This window comes from Loxodonta africana, chromosome 3, assembly GCF_030014295.1.
Source record: "Loxodonta africana isolate mLoxAfr1 chromosome 3, mLoxAfr1.hap2, whole genome shotgun sequence".
NCBI classification, from domain to species: domain Eukaryota; kingdom Metazoa; phylum Chordata; class Mammalia; order Proboscidea; family Elephantidae; genus Loxodonta; species Loxodonta africana.
In genome coordinates this window covers 178,429,570-178,447,345 of record NC_087344.1, presented here as the reverse complement: position 1 = coordinate 178,447,345, position 17,776 = coordinate 178,429,570, and the positions used below count along the sequence as shown (strand labels likewise).

Genomic DNA, 17,776 nt, shown 5'->3' with positions numbered 1-17,776 from the left:
ATTCCAATTTTAGATTAAATCCCCACATGGTTCTAGTGAATAAACAGTTGTATTTCTGTCTTCTAGAAGAGTAAACAGGGTTAGACTTGTAAGTAACTTGCCCAGAGTTCCATAGTAAGGAAGGGATAGAGCAACCACAGTTCTCTTTTTCCTGTACTGTTTCTTCCTGTACCCTTTCACAGTAAGAGTTAGGCAATGATAACTATGTATTTAACTCTGACAGATACAATAGAGAGGACTCATCATTTGCTATTTTTGTTTTGCTGCTGTGGCTGGCTACAGGATGATGTGGGCTGCTGGGGCAGTAGCAGCCATGTCCAGCATTACCTTTCCAGCTGTCAGTGCACTTGTTTCACGAACTGCTGATGCTGACCAACAAGGTGAGTTAATAGGAACCAATGATAATTGTTTAAACAGACAGGATATTTGAATTCTTGTATTCTCTCTCTGTTTTAATGTATTTTATTGTGTTTTAGGTGAAAGTTTAGGTTCCCATGTAACAATTTTTATACAAATTATTCCATGACATTGGTTACAGTTTTTGCAATGTGTCAGGATTCTCATTATTTCCATTCTGTTTTTTCTGCTTCCGTTGATCTAGCTTCCCTTCCCCTCCTTTCCTTCTTATCTTGCTTTAGGGTAAGTGTTGACCCTTTGATCTCATGTAGTTGATTGTTTAAGGGAGCACATTACTCACAGGTGACATTGTTTATTTTATGACCCAATCTACTATTTGGCTAAAAGGTGACCTCCAGAAATAGCTTCAGTTCTAAGTTCAAAGGATGTCTTACAGTGATAGTCTCAGGGCAGGGGTTCCTCTAGTCTCTATCAGTCTGGTAGGTCAGGCCTTTTTTAGGAATTTGAGTTTTGTTTTTTATTTCTCTTCCAGTCTACTCAGGACCTTCTATTGTGTCCCTGGTTAGAACAGTCGATAGTGGTAGCCAGGCACCATCTAGTTCTTCTGGTCCCGGGTTAGAAGAGGCTGTGGTTTGTCTGGGCTGTTAGTCCCATGGACTAGTTTCTTCTTTGAGCCTTTGATTTCCTTCATTGTCTTCTGCTCCATATGAGTACAGACCAATAGTTGTGTCTTAGTTGGCTGTTCACAAGCTTTTTTTTTTTTTTATTAACATTTATTGAGCTTCAAGTGAGCATTTACAAATCAAGTCAGACTGTCACATATAAGTTTATATACACCTTACTCCGTACTCCCACTTGCTCTCCCCCTAATGAGTCAGCCCTTCCAGTCTCTCCTTCCGTGACAATTTTGCCAGCTTCCAACTCTCTCTATCCTCCCATCCCCCCTCCAGACAGGAGATGCCAACACAGTCTCAAGTGACCACTTGATATAATTAGCTCACTCTTCATCAGTATCTCTCACCTACCCACTGTCCAGTCCCTTTCATGTCTGATGAATTGTCTTCGGGGATGGTTCCTGTCCTGTGCCAACAGAAGGTTTGGGGACCATGATCGCTGGGATTCCTCTAGTCTCAGTCAGACCATTAAGTATGGTCTTTTTATGCGAATTTGGGGTCTGCATCCCACTGATCTCCTGCTCCCTCAGGGGTTCTCTGTTGCGCTCCCTGTCAGGGTAGTCGTTGATTGTGGCCGGGCACCAACTAGTTCTTCTGGTCTCAGGATGATGTAAGTCTCTGGTTCATGTGGCCCTTTCTGTCTCTTGGGCTCTTAGTTGTCATGTGGCCTTGGTGTTCTTCATTCTTCTTTGCTCCAGGTGGGTTGAGACCAATTGATGCATCTTAGATGGCCGCTTGTTAGCATTTAAGACCCCAGATGCCACATTTCCAAGTGGGATGCAGAATGTTTTCATAATAGAATTATTTTGCCAATTGACTTAGAAGTCCCCTTAAACCATGGTCCCCAAACCCCCGCCCTTGCTCCGCTGACCTTTGAAGCAGTCATTTTATCCTAGAAACTTCTTTGCTTTTGGTCCAGTCCAGTTGAGCTGACCTTCCCTGTATTGAGTATTGTCCTTCCCTTCACCTAAAGCCGTTCTTATCTACTAATTAATCAATAAAAAACCCTCTCCCTCCCTCCCTCCCTCCCTCCCCCCCTCGTAACCACAAAAGTATGTGTTTTTCTCAGTTTATAGTGTTTCTCAAGATCTTATAATAGTGGTCTTATACAATATTTGTCCTTTTGCCTCTGACTAATTTCGCTCAGCATGATGCCTTCCAGGTTCCTCCATGTTATGAAATGTTTCATAGAAACGTCACTATTCTTTATCGATGCGTAGTATTCCATTGTGTGAATATACCACAATTTATTTACCCATTCATCCGTTGATGGACACCTTGGTTGCTTCCAGCTTTTTGCTATTGTAAACAGAGCTGCAATAAACATGGGTGTGCATATATCTGTTTGTGTGAAGGCTCTTGTTTCTCTAGGGTATATTCCGAGGAGTGGGATTTCTGGGTTGTATGGTAGTTCTATTTCTAACTGTTTAAGATATCGCCAGATAGATTTCCAAAGTGGTTGTACCATTTTACATTCCCACCAGCAGTGTATGAGAGTTCCAATCTCTCCGCAGCCTCTCCAACATTTATTATTTTATGTTTTTTGGATTAATGCCAGCCTTGTTGGAATGAGATGGAATCTCATCGTGGTTTTAATTTGCATTTCTCTTATGGCTAATGATCGAGAGCATTTTCTCATGTATCTGTTAGCTGCCTGAATATCTTCTTTAGTGAAGTGTGTGTTCATATCCTTTGCCCACTTCTTGATTGGGTTGTTTGTCTTTTTGTGGTTGATTTTGACAGAATCATATAGATTTTAGAGATCAGGTGCTGGTCGGGGATGTCATAGCTGAAAATTCTTTCCCAGTCTGTAGGTGGTCTTTTTACTCTTTTGGAGAAGTCTTTAGATGAGCATAGGTGTTTGATTTTTAGGAGCTCCCAGTTACCTGGTTTCTCTTCGTCATTTTTGGTAATGTTTTGTATTCTGTTCATGCCTTGTATTAGGGCTCCTAAGGTTGTCCCTATTTTTTCTTTCATGATCTTTATCGTTTTAGTCTTTATGTTTCGGTCTTTGATCCACTTGGAGTTAGTTTTTGTGCTTGGTGTGAGGTATGGGTCCTGTTTCATTTTTTTGCAAATGGATATCCAGTTATGCCAGCACCATTTGTTAAAAAGACTATCTTTTCCCCAATTAACTGACTCTGAGCCTTTGTCAAATATCAGCTGCTCGTATGTGGAGTTCACAAGCTTTTAAGACCAGACAGTACCCACAAACTAAGGTGTGGAACCTTATCTTCATGAACTACGTTAAGTTGTCCCATAAGGCTCTAGTCCCAAGCGTCCTAACCCAGTAAACCAATCCCTCACATTGTCTGGCTATATCTAGGAAGCCTCCGTAACTGTGCCCCCACGTGGTTGGTTATATATGTGGCTATATATACAGTACACATAAACACGTACATACATACGTCTACAGATACACCTGTACTTGTCGCATGTGCTTTCCTGTACACATATATGCATCCATATCTACCTATGTAACCACACACATTTTTTTTTTTGTTTTTACTATTGTTGTAGAATTATATATGTTACAGCATTTACCAAAATTGTTCCATTTTTCTTGTGTACTTTTTAGTGTCTTTGTTTACCTTGGTCAGATTGTACTCACTGCACCCATATTTGGGATTGCCTTTCCCATCAGCAAAAGTAACAAGTGTCTACTATCTAGAAAGTGATACCCTCTCCTTCTCCCTCCCATCCCTGTAACCATCAAAGAAGTTTGCTTTCTAGGTATAATCTGTTCCCGACTTTCGTGGCTGACTTGTTTCACTCAGCATAATGTCCTCCAGATGTAGCCATGCTGTGTTTCACAGACTCCTCATTGTTCTTCATAGTTGTGTAGTTATTCCATTGTGTGTACCACAATTTGTTTATCCACTCATCTGTTGATGGGCACTTAGGTTGTTTCTTTTTGCCTTTGCGAATAGTGCTGCAGTGAACACGGATGTTCATGTGTCTGTTCATGTCACTGTCTATATACCTAAGAGTGGGGCTGCTGGATCATAAGCTCTTTCTGTTTCTGGCTTTTTGAGGAAGTGCCATACCATTTTCCACAGTAGTTGTACCTTTTACACTCCACCAGCAGTGCATAAGAGTTCCAGTCTACCCACAACCTCACCAGCATTTGTTGTCTTCTGTTTTTTTGATCATTGCCATTTTGCAGGGGTGAGATGGTATCTCACTGTAGTTTTGAGTTGCATCTCTCTAATGGCTAATATTCACAATCATCTTTTCATGTGTTTGTTGGCTGCCTGAATGTCATCTTTGGTGAAGTGTCTGTTCATGTCCTTTGTCCATTGTTTGGTTGGGTTGTTTGTCTTTTTGTTGTTGAATTGTTGAAGTTTTCTATATATTTTAGAGATTAGACTCTTGTCAGCTATGTTGTTGCCTATGATTTTTTTCCCAGGCTATAGGTTCTCTTTTTACTCGTTCAGGAAAGTCTTTTACTAAGTATTTAATTTTCAGGAGGACCCAGTTATCTATTTTATCTTCTGTTGTTCATGCGTTTTCAGTAGTGTTTGATGGTGCATTTATGCCTTAAATTGGGTCCCCTAGTTTTGTTCCTGTATTACCTAACAGGAACAGTATAGTTGTAGCTTTGACATTTAGGTCTTTGATCCATTTTGAGTTAACTTTGGTGCATTGTGTGAGGTATGGAACCTGTTTCATTCTTCTGCAAGCGGATATCCAGTTTTGCCAGCGCCATTTGTTAAAGAGACTGTTTCTTCCCCACTGAATGGTCTTCAGCCGAAGGTCAGCTGCCTGTATAGGACAGATTTACTTCTGGGTTCTTAATTCTATTCCGTTGGTTTATGCGTCTGTCATTGCACCAGTGCCGGGTTGTTTTGATTACTGTGTAGTAACCTGTGAGATCAGGAAGTCTGAAGCCCCCGACTTTGTTGTCCTTCAGTATTGCTTTAGCTGTTTGAGGCCTCTTTCCTTCCCATATAAAGTTGGAGATTAGTTTTTCCATTTCATTGAAGAATGTTGTTGGGATTTGAATTTGTATTGTATTATAATCTATAGATCACTTTGTGTAGTGTTGACATTTTTACAATGTTAAATAGTCCAATTTATGAGCGTAGAATGTTTTTCCATTTCTGTGGGTCTCTTGATTTCTCGCAGTAATCTTTTAGTTTTCTTTGTGTAAGTATTTTACGTCACTGGCTAGGTTTATTTCTAGGTATTTTATCCTTTTGGGGGCTATTGTAAATGATATTTTCTTGATTTCCTTTTTAGAATCCTCCTCGTTATTATAGAGGAACCCGACTGATTTTTGTGTTGATCTTGTACTCAGCCACTTTGCTGGATTCTTCTATTAGTTCCAGTAACTTTCTTGTGGAGTCTCTGGAATTTTCTATGTGTGGGATCATGTCATGTGCAAATAAGAGTAGTTTGCTTCTTCCTTTCCAATGTGTGTTTCCTTTATTTCCCTTTCTTGCCTGATTCCTCTGGCTAGAACTTTCAGTACAGTATTGAATAAGAGTGGTGATAATGGGTATCCTTGTCTTGTTACAGTTCTCAAGGGGAATGCTCTCAAACTTTCTCCATTGAGAACAATGTTGGCTGTTGGTTTTGCATATATGCCCTTAATTATGTTGAGGAATTTCCCTTCTATTCCTATTTTGCTGAAATTTTTTATCAGGAAAGGGTGTTGGATTGTGTCAAATGCCTTTTCTGCATTGATTGAGATGGTCATGTGATTTTTTTGGTAAATGACTGATTTTCTAACGTTGAACTGCCTTTGCATCCCTGGTATTAATTCCACTTGATCATGATGTACTATTTTTTTTGATATGCTGTTAAATTTTGTTAAGAATTTTTGCATCCATATTCATGAGGGTCTGTAATTGTCTTTTTTAGTGGTGTCTTTGCCTGTTTTGGTATCAGGGTTATGCTGGCTTCATAGAATGAATTAGGGGGGTATTCCTTCCTCTTCTATGTTCTGGAATAGTTGGAGTGGAATTGGTGTCAGCTCTTCTTCTCTGTGTTTTAAGTACTGAAACATAAGCCTATGTTCAGGGTAGAGAATTTTAAAATTGCTTTCATTATAAGGAGGAAAAGCAGATTCTAGTCTTCTCATGAGGTGGATATTCCCTTGTCTATCACTTTGAGTATATGGCCCTATTTGCTGGAAAAATGTAGTGATGAAGATTGGCCACGTATGTTCACTAAATATCGATTAAACATCTGTTGTGTGCTAGACACCTTGAGATAGAGTTGTAGCCCTTTTATTAAGATCATGGTTTCTGTTACAGAAAAACATAACAGCAAACTCTGTCTTATGCCTTTGTGGGGGGAACATTTAATTCATGAAATGCTAACAGATGAAGAATCGTTTTTTGAAAAGGGTATGTTTTTATCTAGCTGTAAGGAAAAAAAAAAAAAGAGGGTGTTACAAAAGAGTGGCAGTGGCCACTTGGTTGCTAAATGAGGAAGGAAAGGCCTGTGGCCAAAGCAAGTTGCATTTTAAATTTGATAGAAGATCCTAGAGGTAAACAGAAATCACATTCTATGAAAGGAGTCTGTATTACCTTAGCTAGCTGCTTGGAGAGAGTTTTTAACAGCTGTGCTGTGAGCTCATGATTGAGTTTTAGCCCAGAGATTTTTTGAGTGTAATCTAAGGAAATAAAGTGCCTCTTTGCCGCCTCATTTCTGTGTTAGACCTATATCTGAATACCTCTGAGCTCACACTTGCATCAGATAGCTTACCAAACACTTTGTAGAACCGATGACTTCTAAGCAACTTTATATATATTAATAGTGTTGGAGTGGACTGCTTGTGTCTGATAAAAGCCTTGGATTTAGATTAAGTGATAATCACATTTGTACCGGTGCTAGAGTAGGGAAAAAATTAACCGTGCACTAAATGATTTTTTCTAAACCATTTAGGTGTCGTTCAAGGAATGATAACAGGAATTCGAGGACTGTGCAATGGTCTGGGACCAGCCCTTTATGGATTCATATTCTACATATTCCATGTGGAACTCAAGGAACTGCCAATGACAGGAACCGACATAGGAACAAACACAAGCCCTCAGCACCACTTTGAACAGGTAATTCTTAATTCACATGATAGACATGGTATAGTTCATTTGTCTGGACTGAAAGATATAAATGCCTTTTGCTACTAAAGTTTCTATGTGAGATTCTTAGTATTTTAATTTAAATGAAACATTTAAAAACCAGAGCCTAAGGAACTGTGTTCTGTTGTAGACGTGCTCTTTGTGAAATTGGCTATGCATACTTTTTTTGCCCTTGGAAATTAAATATTATTTAAATGTCGACTTTGTCAAACTACAGCTAATAGCATATGTCCAACCATTTCTTTATACTACTACTTTTTTTCTGAGAATTTCGTAGTATCACAGTTCCGTATATGAAAAGTTAGTTATGTGGCAGTAAACATCTTTGTTCACTTGTTTGCCACACCTCCCTCCTTACCACTGAAAATTTTAATAGCAGACAACATTAATCATTTTAGCCAATACAAAATCTCATCAGGTTCCCTGCTTAGCAGAGTTCCACACTAATCTTTCAGCTGTCTACAACTTCTAAGTAAAAAGGAGTGTTTGTGTGCTATATACAAATAAAATCAGCACTGCAAGTTTTTGCTAAGAATGAAGGTAATTTTGGGCTAAAACAAATATCTGCTTTGATTCTTGTGTTTTCCTCACTTTCAGTAATTGCCTTTTTGAAACAAAAACACTAATTGATTCTGCAGTTCTGGAGTTAATATTGTATGCTACTTGATCTTTACTTTTGAGCCATTTCTCTATATTTTTTCCTTTTAAACTAACAAATTACTTAGAGGATCATAGAACATCGGTGTTGAGATTTGGTGCTGAAAGTGGCAATATGGTATTTCTGCGTAGGCTTTTTTTTTTTTTTTTTAATCTTTTGGCCTTGCTTCTTGGGTCATTTGTTATCCCCAGAACATTTATATTCAGAGTATGATAGTGTCCCTTTGCCCCTGATTTGGTAACGTTTTAACTATGGCTTTAATGAGAGACGGGAACCATAGCCTTTAACACATAGCAATCAGTTATTTCTAATAGAGAAGCAGTTTCTTATGAACAGAGATACCTGTGCAGACATGCTAACCACTTTTTTCTTCTCCAGAATTCCATCATCCCAGGGCCCCCCTTCCTCTTTGGAGCCTGTTCAGTACTGCTGGCTCTGCTGGTTGCCTTGTTTATTCCGGAACATACCAACTTAAGCTTAAGATCCAGCAGTTGGAAAAAGCACTGTGGTGGTCACAGTCATCCTCATAGTACACAAGCCCCAGGAGAGGCCAAAGAACCTTTACTCCAGGACACAAATGTGTGATGACAGAAATCAGGGGGATTTTTCTATCAGCGCCCAGGTCTTAGTTTCCACCTGTAGCTCTGGATGTACACACCATTCCATCCACAGTGTACTTTAAGATTGTCTTCAGAGATGTATCTGCATGAACTTCGTGGGAACTAAAGAAAGAACAGGACAGTTTTCCAAAGATGTTACAATTTCTTTTAAAAAGAAACTTTTTGTTTTGTTTATTAGCACCAATTTCTTGCCACTAAGTTGTTTTATTATACATCTTTTAATTAAAAAACCATATATGTAACTCCTTAGCTATTAGCACATGTCTCTGCTTCCATGTCCTTAAGGTGTTGAGCTTTAACTCTCTGCTGAGTCTCAATGAGACAGAGTAGGTAGTATCGATGTGGACCTATTTGTTTTAACATTGTAAAATCTTGAGTCAGATTTTAATATTGTAAAATCTTGGGTCAAATAATTCAAAGCCTTAATGCAGATGCACTAAAGAAATGGTAAGGAATTGTCTGCATTTAAAAAGAAAAAAACTTAAAATTGTACTAAATCTGAATCATGTTTCCTGCTTGTTTGCAGTAATTTTATTTTAAACATTCACTACTGTTTTTGAAGTTAGAAAAAAATATCAGACATTTAGAATTTAAATTGGGATGTTTAGAGCCTGTAAATCTAACTGCTGGCTCAAATTTGTTCCCCAGCTACTTCTTATACCACTATTCTTTTAATGTTTGCATAATCATAAGAACCTCAACACTTGAATACATAATCTAAAAATTATATAGTAAAGCTGGTAGCCTTGAAAATGTCAATGTGATATCTATATGTAGATAAATATATATAGTGGCCTTTCAGGACTGTCACAGTAACACTTTATTTACAGAGCTAATGTTTGTCCTAAATTTTCAGGACCCTAGAAGAGAGCTTTATACAATTACTGATGTGAATTTCTCTAAAAGTGTATATTTTTGTGTCCAGTTATATTATTTAAAGAAGTGTTACTTTGTAAAAATTGTACATAAAGTATTGTATAGTTTACAATGTTTTCATCTTATGTGTGGTTATTGCTTAATGCTTTTTAAACCTGGAACATTCACAGCGGTTAAATCAGGTCTTAAAAGAATGTAAATATCCTCTTAATAAAAAGTAAGAAAAATTTTTTTTTTTTTTAAGTCTTGATCAATGATTCCCTACAAGGCCGGTTTTGGCTTTATTTGTTAACCCATTTTACAGTAACAAAACTTTACGCCTTGTCCCTTTGAATCCATTTTCTTTTCCCTCACTATATTCTTATAGGAAGACAAGAGGAAATGAAAACTTTGTACTTAACTCGAAGAACTTAATTTTCTAAGCATAGATGTTGTAGATCAATTCTATTTGTTTTTATATACTTTTTACATGTCATACTCCCAAAATAATTTTAATACTTTATTAACAAAGTTCACACAGTTTTCAGAAATACACTAAATGCAACATTTTGATTATTAACACCTGTACAATTTTACACTGCAAAACAGTTTCAACTTAAAAGTTTTTAAGAGGTAGAGCAAAGAAATTAGCACACAGAAGTCTGTATATATACATTCAATACAAAAAATCTTTAGCTAGTCAATACCGAAATGATCTTCTATTCTACCTTGGAAATTTTTCTGATTTTTCACATGTGAATACAGAAAATGATACTTAAAGAAGAAAGAAGAGCTACCTGTATGTCCTATTTCCCATCCAAACCCTGTCACAATGTTTATGTATAGTATAGTATTTACAACAAAACAGAGTAGTATTACCAAGAGGCTTCTTTCTAGATTATCAGTCAGTGTTTTCAAGTTACTATAACCCAGTATTCTTACTAATATAGTATATCTAAACAAGGAAAAAACGGTATATAAAAAGTCACTGCCTGTAATTACTGATTTTTTTTTTTAGATTTGTTTAAGGCTGCCTGAAATTGCCAGCTGTGTTCCAAAGTTTCAGAAGACTCAAAATAACAGCTTTGTAAAAAAAATTTAGCAAAAATTCCTTGTCTTACTATGGAGCCCTATAATGTTGGCATGTCATTTATATTTTAAAATGCCTCTTCTCATCTATGTAATAAAGTACCTGAAAATAATTCTTAAAATATCATAAGTATTAGAAACTCTTTGCAAACAAAAATTCATTTTGAAGATTCTTAAGAGAATGTTATTCTGTACTGGGGGGTTGTCACCACAAAAACCAAAGTGGGTCCCTATGATTGGGGGTAAATTTTTTTCTAATTACCTAAGGAACAATTTTTAAAAATTACTTCAGATAAAGGGAAGAAAGCTGCAACTTCTAACAGGTACTCATTTGCCTACTTTATTCAGCAAACATTAAAATGAATCTTAAGTTCTAATGTTACAAAAAAATATTCATGATACTCTGGAAAAGACTTTAGTACCAATTTTAAAACAAAATTCCACTGGTATTTAACTGCATGGGAAACTAATAAAACTCCAAAGTAAAGAGAAAAATTGGTTAAGCATAGACTTTGAAGAAGTATTAAAATCTTACAAACTTTTCAGCTCAAATGACTAAAGCACTTTACATCAAATCTGGTCATGTCAATACACTGTTGTCCAGTTATTTTTATAATAAGTATCTAAAATTATTTAATAGACTCAATACCAAATTTACTGGTTTTAAGGAGAGCATTTCCTCACTATGAGGTTTGATTCATTTCATTCATTGAAGGTACTTTGAGGACTTTTCCCTTTAATGTCAATGCCATCAATAATATAGATCTCTTAGAAGATAATCATTTTCCCTCATAATTCTCAGGTAGCAAAAATTTTATTTTACCAATGAAAATAAAATGATAAAATAGCATTCTTTGGTTTCATACTATTACATTCTGAGCAGTTTTCAGTTTACCCAGATATCCAATATGATTAGAATGTCCCTTATAAAGATCAACTCTTTCCTTAGAATTGAAGTTCCAAGGATTAATAAAATTCATTTAACCACTATTCTATAAAATAGCACCATGTTCACAAACTAAAAAGTGTCCTTTGCTCAGAATCTCACCAGTCCTCAAGTACAAACTTGTTCCTCTAAAATGTCTTAACATAAAGGACAGCAACACTTAATAAGGGACCAGAACTTTGATACTTAGTAGCACAAGTACAACTGGAAACTCGCTTGTTTGATAAGGATTTGATTTATGCTGTTAACATACTTTTAAACCACCTGAGTTTCTAACACTTTGATAAAAAGTAAAAGACGACACTAGAATTAACTGTTTGGTAACTGTCCAGGGAAATACGCTGAAGACGCAGGAGGGAGCACTGCAGGTTTTGAAGACGTCTGTAACGTGCCTAAAGCGCCATCTTTCTGATGGTCTGTAAGTGATAAAAAGAAAAGATGTATTCACTTACATCTTTATATACATTTTCAATAAAACCAAAGTGTAGAAAATCCATTTCAGAAACACCTCACCTGGATTATTAAACAGATTCTGGCTGAGCCCACGTAAAGGAATGCTATCTTCCCTTTTCTTCAGATATTTGGATTCCAGCCCCAAGTTTTCACCACTTAAAAAGAAAACAGTAAGTATTTACATGTTTTAACAAATATTATTTTCTCTCTAATAGTTAATCTTGAAGGTTTATTTAGTATAGAAGATAAAACTAAGGTATACTTAATAGTGTAACTTCTCAATAAATCACATTCTTCATGGTTTCTTCTGCAAATAATTTATCCATAAACGAAGTACTCTTTTTTCCAGTAAAGGGTAAATTATTATAAATCAAACTAAAAATTCTAAGAGCTGGGATAAGAACTGGTGGGGGAAAAGAAAATTCTACAGCTGTAAAATCTGAAACAGCCTAAGTGATACCTGATAGAAGAAAAATACAAATGTACATGCCTTAAAAATCATTTAATCATTTGGTAATTTCTATCTCATCCTGTATTTAAAATAATTAAGATTTCTTTTTTTATTGACCAAATGTTCTCAAAACTTTATAGTGCTTCAAAGGTGTCAAAAAATACTAATATATATTATGTAATAATGAGTTCTGGTCAGATGAACACAACTGTTTGGATTTTAGAAAAATAATGGTCATTTGTTTTTATAGTTTGTATTTTTCCCCCTTTCTACTACTTCCTTCTCTCTAAATCTGACAGTATCCTTATAATAAGTGAAAGGCTCTTGCAAAATAACATTACACCATTCAAACTCAATGGCCTTTTCACAATTTTCAGAAAAAATTTAAGTTGGTGAGTAGGGGTCTTTTTCAATTTTAACTTTATTTTTCTCTTTAACCTCTGATATCTATTGCCACTTTTTGCTAGTTACTAGTCCTAAACAGAAAAAAAATACATAAATAAAAAATAGCTGAACCATCAAAGTTTTATGGACATATGTTTGATTTTTATATTGCAAATATGATCATTGTATCTTCTAGTAAAATTGCTTTTGATTTGTATGATGGAATTGAATATGTAAACGTTTCACAGTTTTCTACCACTAATGAATTCCAGGTCTTCTGCCTCTTCAGTAAGTGTGCGATTAAAGATAAATACATACATTTCAGGACTCTGAAGAATTCCGACAGTTTACAAAACGGAGGCTCACAAATACTATTTAACACTTGTCTTGGAACCAATGTCAGAAGATCCAATGACTGAAGGTCAAAGAGCTAGCCTAATGATTCTCTTTGAGCTATGTTATTAGTTTGCAATGTACTGGGATGCTAATAGGGCATGCTAATGAGCGCCAGCAGACAGGCCTTAAAGCCAAAGCTGTTGAATTTAAGTAAGAAAGCATAAGAAAACAATATTAAAAGCATGAAGATGACTGACTACTCAGACAAGTTTACATGTATGACATGTTTGACTTGGCCACGAACTTCACTATGCAAAACCTGCTTAAGACCTAAAAAATACGCAAGTCACTAGCAGGCATTACAGCTTATTTATCCTACACACAAGACATAAGCTCTTGCTCATAATTACCATATAATTCCAACTGGTTTAACTAGTTATTTTTCATAGATTACTTAACATTGGAAGCAATAAAACAGAAAAATGGAGAGTTCCCAGAGCAAACATATTCATACAATGTAACAACAACCAGAAAAGCAGCTGACTACAAAGAATTTAAAATATTTCTATCTACATGCCTCAAAATATTTAAAAGGACAATCTTCAGGAAGTACTTACTTTTCCTTATCAGATGAGCTAGGCATATTCATAGCTCCTCCAGACTGAACATCGCCCACAGATGTATTTGGCTTTGTAAATTGTAAGTTAAAGTGGACCTGTGTAGAGAGAAAGCACGTAACTGAATCACTGAGAACTCATACAGGTCTATACTAAGATGTCATTAGCTGCCATCAAGTTGGCCCCTGACTCACAGTGGCCCTACGTGGAACAGGCTGTTGTGATCCATAGAGTTTTCACTGGCTGATTTTTCAAAAGTAGAATGCCAAGTCTTTCTTCCTAGTCTTTGCCTGGAAGCTCTGCTGAAATCTGTTCAGCATCATAACAACATGCAAGCCTCCACTCACAGATGGGTGGTGGCTGCACTTGAAGTACACTGGCTGGGAATCAAACCCAGGACACTTGCATGAAAGGCGAGAATTCTACCACTGAACTATCACTGCCCCCATACTGACATAAAACCAAAAACCCAAACCCATTGCCATCAAGTCAATTCCAACTCATAGCGACCCTATGAGACAGAGTAGGACTGCCCCGCAGGGCTTCCCTGGCTGTGTATCTTTATGGAAGCAGACTGCCACGTCTTTCTCCTGCAGAGTGGCTGGGGGTTCAAACTGCTGACTTTTAGTTAGCAGCCAGGCTCTTAACCACCGAGCCACCAGGGCTCCAACATATTGATAAGAAGTGGTTCAACCTATATTTTCTAACACTTAAGTACACTTTATTAAGGAGACATACTTTTAAAAAGCCCTATTTCTCCTTGCCATACAAGCAAGTTCCTTGGTTACAAGCAAGTTCCTTGGTTACAAGCAAGATGATTCATACAAAATGATTCTCTTATTTGGAAACAAAAATACAAATGTTAAGACATTTAAATAAGTGTTATATTGTTAAAAGTAACGAAGTACAACAATGATGCATTCATTTACCTCATGTACTCTGAGAATTCTTCCTTTTTCAACAACTTTCAAAGCCTATATTATATTTAAGGATCCCAAATGAGGGCTAGGAATCTGAATTTTGGAACAGTCAAAAGTGATAAAAAAAAAAAAAATCCAAAACTCTAAACTGAAATATCAGCATATAAAATCTAGTAGTATATTTAAAGTAACAATGTTTACTGATCAAAGAATGTGTAAGTGGATTCCATATTAGAAAATTCATAAACATTAATCATCATGTTAATAGATCAAAAAAGAGAAATCACAGCCACGCACATAGAAAAGATGTTTGAAAACTGTAAACATCTATTTTTGGGCAGACTCAAAATACGAATAATTACAAGCTTAACAGGATAAAAGTGTAAATTAGAAAGGCATATGCTGCTGTACTTGGCTATCAAGATTTGATATTGTAAAGTTCTCTCCACATTATCCAACATGTTCAAAATGGTAACATTAAGCCCAAATGGGTTTTTTTTTTTTTTTAGCTAGATAAGCTTATTCTAATATTCCTCATAGAAAAATAAACACGCAAGAAGAATGAGGAAAATTAAGAGTACCAGATATTAATATATAATATAGCTTCCAGTTGCTAATCATAAACAATTAGAAAACTGAACAATAAATGAAAAGAATGCTCTCAGATACTGGACAACAGTAATACAGGACTGTGATCTCTGAGAAAAGTGTGATCCCGATGACCGACCCACTTTCTAACTGGAGGCACTTTCCTGACTGCAGGTTTAGAGGAAGAACACATAGCCTGGAGGTCTTGCTAAACTGAGGAGACCAAGATCAGAGCTTAGGAAGGTTGGGTGACTGAAGGTTTGCAGGACAGAGTTCTAGAGTGAAGGGAGCTATACAGAAAAAAAAAGTACCAGAAATCTGCATATGGGTCTCCTTGAGTCTTGCCAGTACTAGGCATGTGCTTCGCAACTTACTGTAAAGCTACATTAACAAAGATGTTGAATTTTTGGCAAAGGAATAGACAAATATATCAATGGATCAGAACAGAGAGCCCAGAAATAGACTCACACAAATAGAGCCAACTGATCTTTGACAAAGGAGCAAAAGCAATTCAAAAGAAACAGGGTAGTTTTTCAACAAAAGGTCCTGGAAGTGGACATCCACATGCAAAAAAATTAATCTAGATACTGACCTTACACCTTTCCTTTAAAATTAACTCAAAATGGATCATAGGCTTAAATGTAAAATGCAAAACAATAAAACTCCTAGAAAATAACACAGAACAAAATCTAAGTGATTCTGGGGTTTGCCAGTTAATTTTTAAATAAAATACTAAAAGCATGATCCGTGAAAGAAAAAATGATAAGACTGATTTCATTAAAATTAAAAACTCCTGCCCTGTGAAAGATACTGTTAAGAGAATGAAATGATAAGCAGCAGATTGGGGGAAAATATTTCTAAAACACATGTCTGAGAAAGGATTTGTATCCAAAATACACAAAGTACTCTCAAAACTCCAGAATAAGAAAAACACAATTGAAAAATGGACAAAAGATCTGAACAGACACTTCACCAAAGAAGATATACACATGGCAAATAATTACATAAAGAGACGCTCAACATGGTAAGTCACTAGGGAACTGCAAATTACAGCAACACTGAGGTATCACTACATACCTATTAACCCATTGCCATTGATTCGGCCTCATCGTGACCCTACAGGACAGATTAGAGCTGCCCCACAGGGTTTCCAAGGAGTGGCTGGTGGATTTGAACTGCCAACCTTGTGGTTAGCAGTCAAACACTTAACCACTGCACCACCAGGCCTCGTCTTCCAAAATGTCTGCACCATTTAGCATTCTCGCAGCAATAAATGAGAGCTCCTGTTGTTGCGCATCCTTGTCAGCACTTGGTGTTGTCGGTATTTTGGATTTTAGCCATGCTAAGAGATACACACCTATTATTGTTGTTGGGAATGCAAAACGTTATAGACACTGTGGAAGACAACTTGGCAGTTTTTACAAAGCTAGACATAGTGTTATCACATGATACAACAATCGCACTCCTAGTTGAATACATGTCCACCCAAAAACCTGCACGTGAATGTTTATAGCAGCTTTGTTTATGACTGCTCAAAACTGGAAGCAACCAAGATGTCCTTCAACAGGTGAATGGGTAAATGAACTGTGCTACACCCATACATGGGATATTATTCAGTGATAAAAAAAAAGATGAGCTATCAAGCTACAAAAAGACAGGCACATTGCTAATTGAAAGAAGCCAGTCTGAGAAAGCGACATATTGTATGATTCCAACTATATGACATCTGGAAAAGCCAAAACTATAGAGACAGTAAAAGGACCACGGATGCCAGGGTTCCGGGGCTGGGGACAGGAATGATTAGGTGGAACACAGGATTTTTGGGACACAGAAACTATTCTGTATGATACTGTAATGGTGGATATATGATATCATGGATTTGTCAAAACCCATAGACCTGTACAACACAAAGAGTGAACTCCAATATAAACCATGGAGCTTATTTAATAATAATGAATCAATATTTGTTCACCAATTTTAACAAATGCACCACATTAATGCAAGATATTAATAATGAGAAAAAATATACAAATGGGGGAGGGAGTGTATGGGAACTACAGAATAATGGCAAAAATCCAAACCACCACCACCAAGTGCTGTCAGGGATGTGGAACAACAAGACTCATTCGCTGCTGCTGGAAATGCAAATGGTACAGACACTCTGGGAGACAGTTCAGCAGATTCCTTAACAAAGCTAAACAATCTTACTATACAATTCAGCAATCACGCTCCTAGGTACTTACCTAAATGAGTTGAAAATTAATGTCTATGTAAACACCTACATTTTATAGCAGTTCTGTTCATAGTTGCCAAAAATTAGAAGCAACCAAGATGTCTTTTACTATATCAATATAAACCAAAAAACCAAACCCACTGCTGTCGAGTGGATTCCGACTCATAGCAGCCCTACAGAACAGAGTAGAACTGCCCCACAGGATTTCCAAGGAGTGCCTGGTGGATTTGAACGGCCAACCTTTTGGTTACTAGCCGTAGCTTTTAAACACTACACCACCAGGGTTATCAATATAGTGGACTATTATTCAGAGATAAAAAGAAATGAGCTATCAAGCTATAAAGAAACACAAATGGTGGGACTGTAAAATGGTACAACCGCTATGGAAAATGGTATGGTGCTTCCTCAAAAAGCTAGAAATAGAGATAACTTATGATCCAGCAATCCCACTCCTAGGTATATACCCTAGAGGTCCGGCAGCAGTGACACATATAGACATATGCACA

The 17,776-nt window shown here is 36.6% G+C and overlaps 2 protein-coding genes across 4 annotated transcripts in view; one reads left to right on the top strand and one right to left on the bottom strand.

Moving 5' to 3' along the window:
- The window catches only part of MFSD14A (major facilitator superfamily domain containing 14A), a 57,983-nt gene extending 43,358 nt beyond the window's left edge, over nt 1-14,625 (top strand). For all 3 annotated transcript variants that reach the window (XM_064282492.1, XM_064282493.1, XM_010589502.2), the window contains 3 exons: nt 283-380; nt 6,927-7,090; nt 8,157-14,625. In XM_064282492.1, the coding sequence (XP_064138562.1) occupies nt 283-380; nt 6,927-7,090; nt 8,157-8,363 (469 nt within the window). In that variant the 3' untranslated portion in view covers nt 8,364-14,625. The remainder of the gene's footprint in view (nt 1-282; nt 381-6,926; nt 7,091-8,156) is intronic.
- Nucleotides 9,761-17,776, bottom strand: part of SASS6 (SAS-6 centriolar assembly protein) — a 40,552-nt gene continuing 32,536 nt past the window's right edge. Inside the window, exons 15-17 of the mRNA XM_003409522.4 lie at nt 13,530-13,627; nt 11,802-11,896; nt 9,761-11,704 (exon numbers count right to left, since the gene is read on the bottom strand). Coding sequence (XP_003409570.2) covers nt 11,598-11,704; nt 11,802-11,896; nt 13,530-13,627 — 300 coding nt within the window. The 3' untranslated portion in view covers nt 9,761-11,597. The remainder of the gene's footprint in view (nt 11,705-11,801; nt 11,897-13,529; nt 13,628-17,776) is intronic.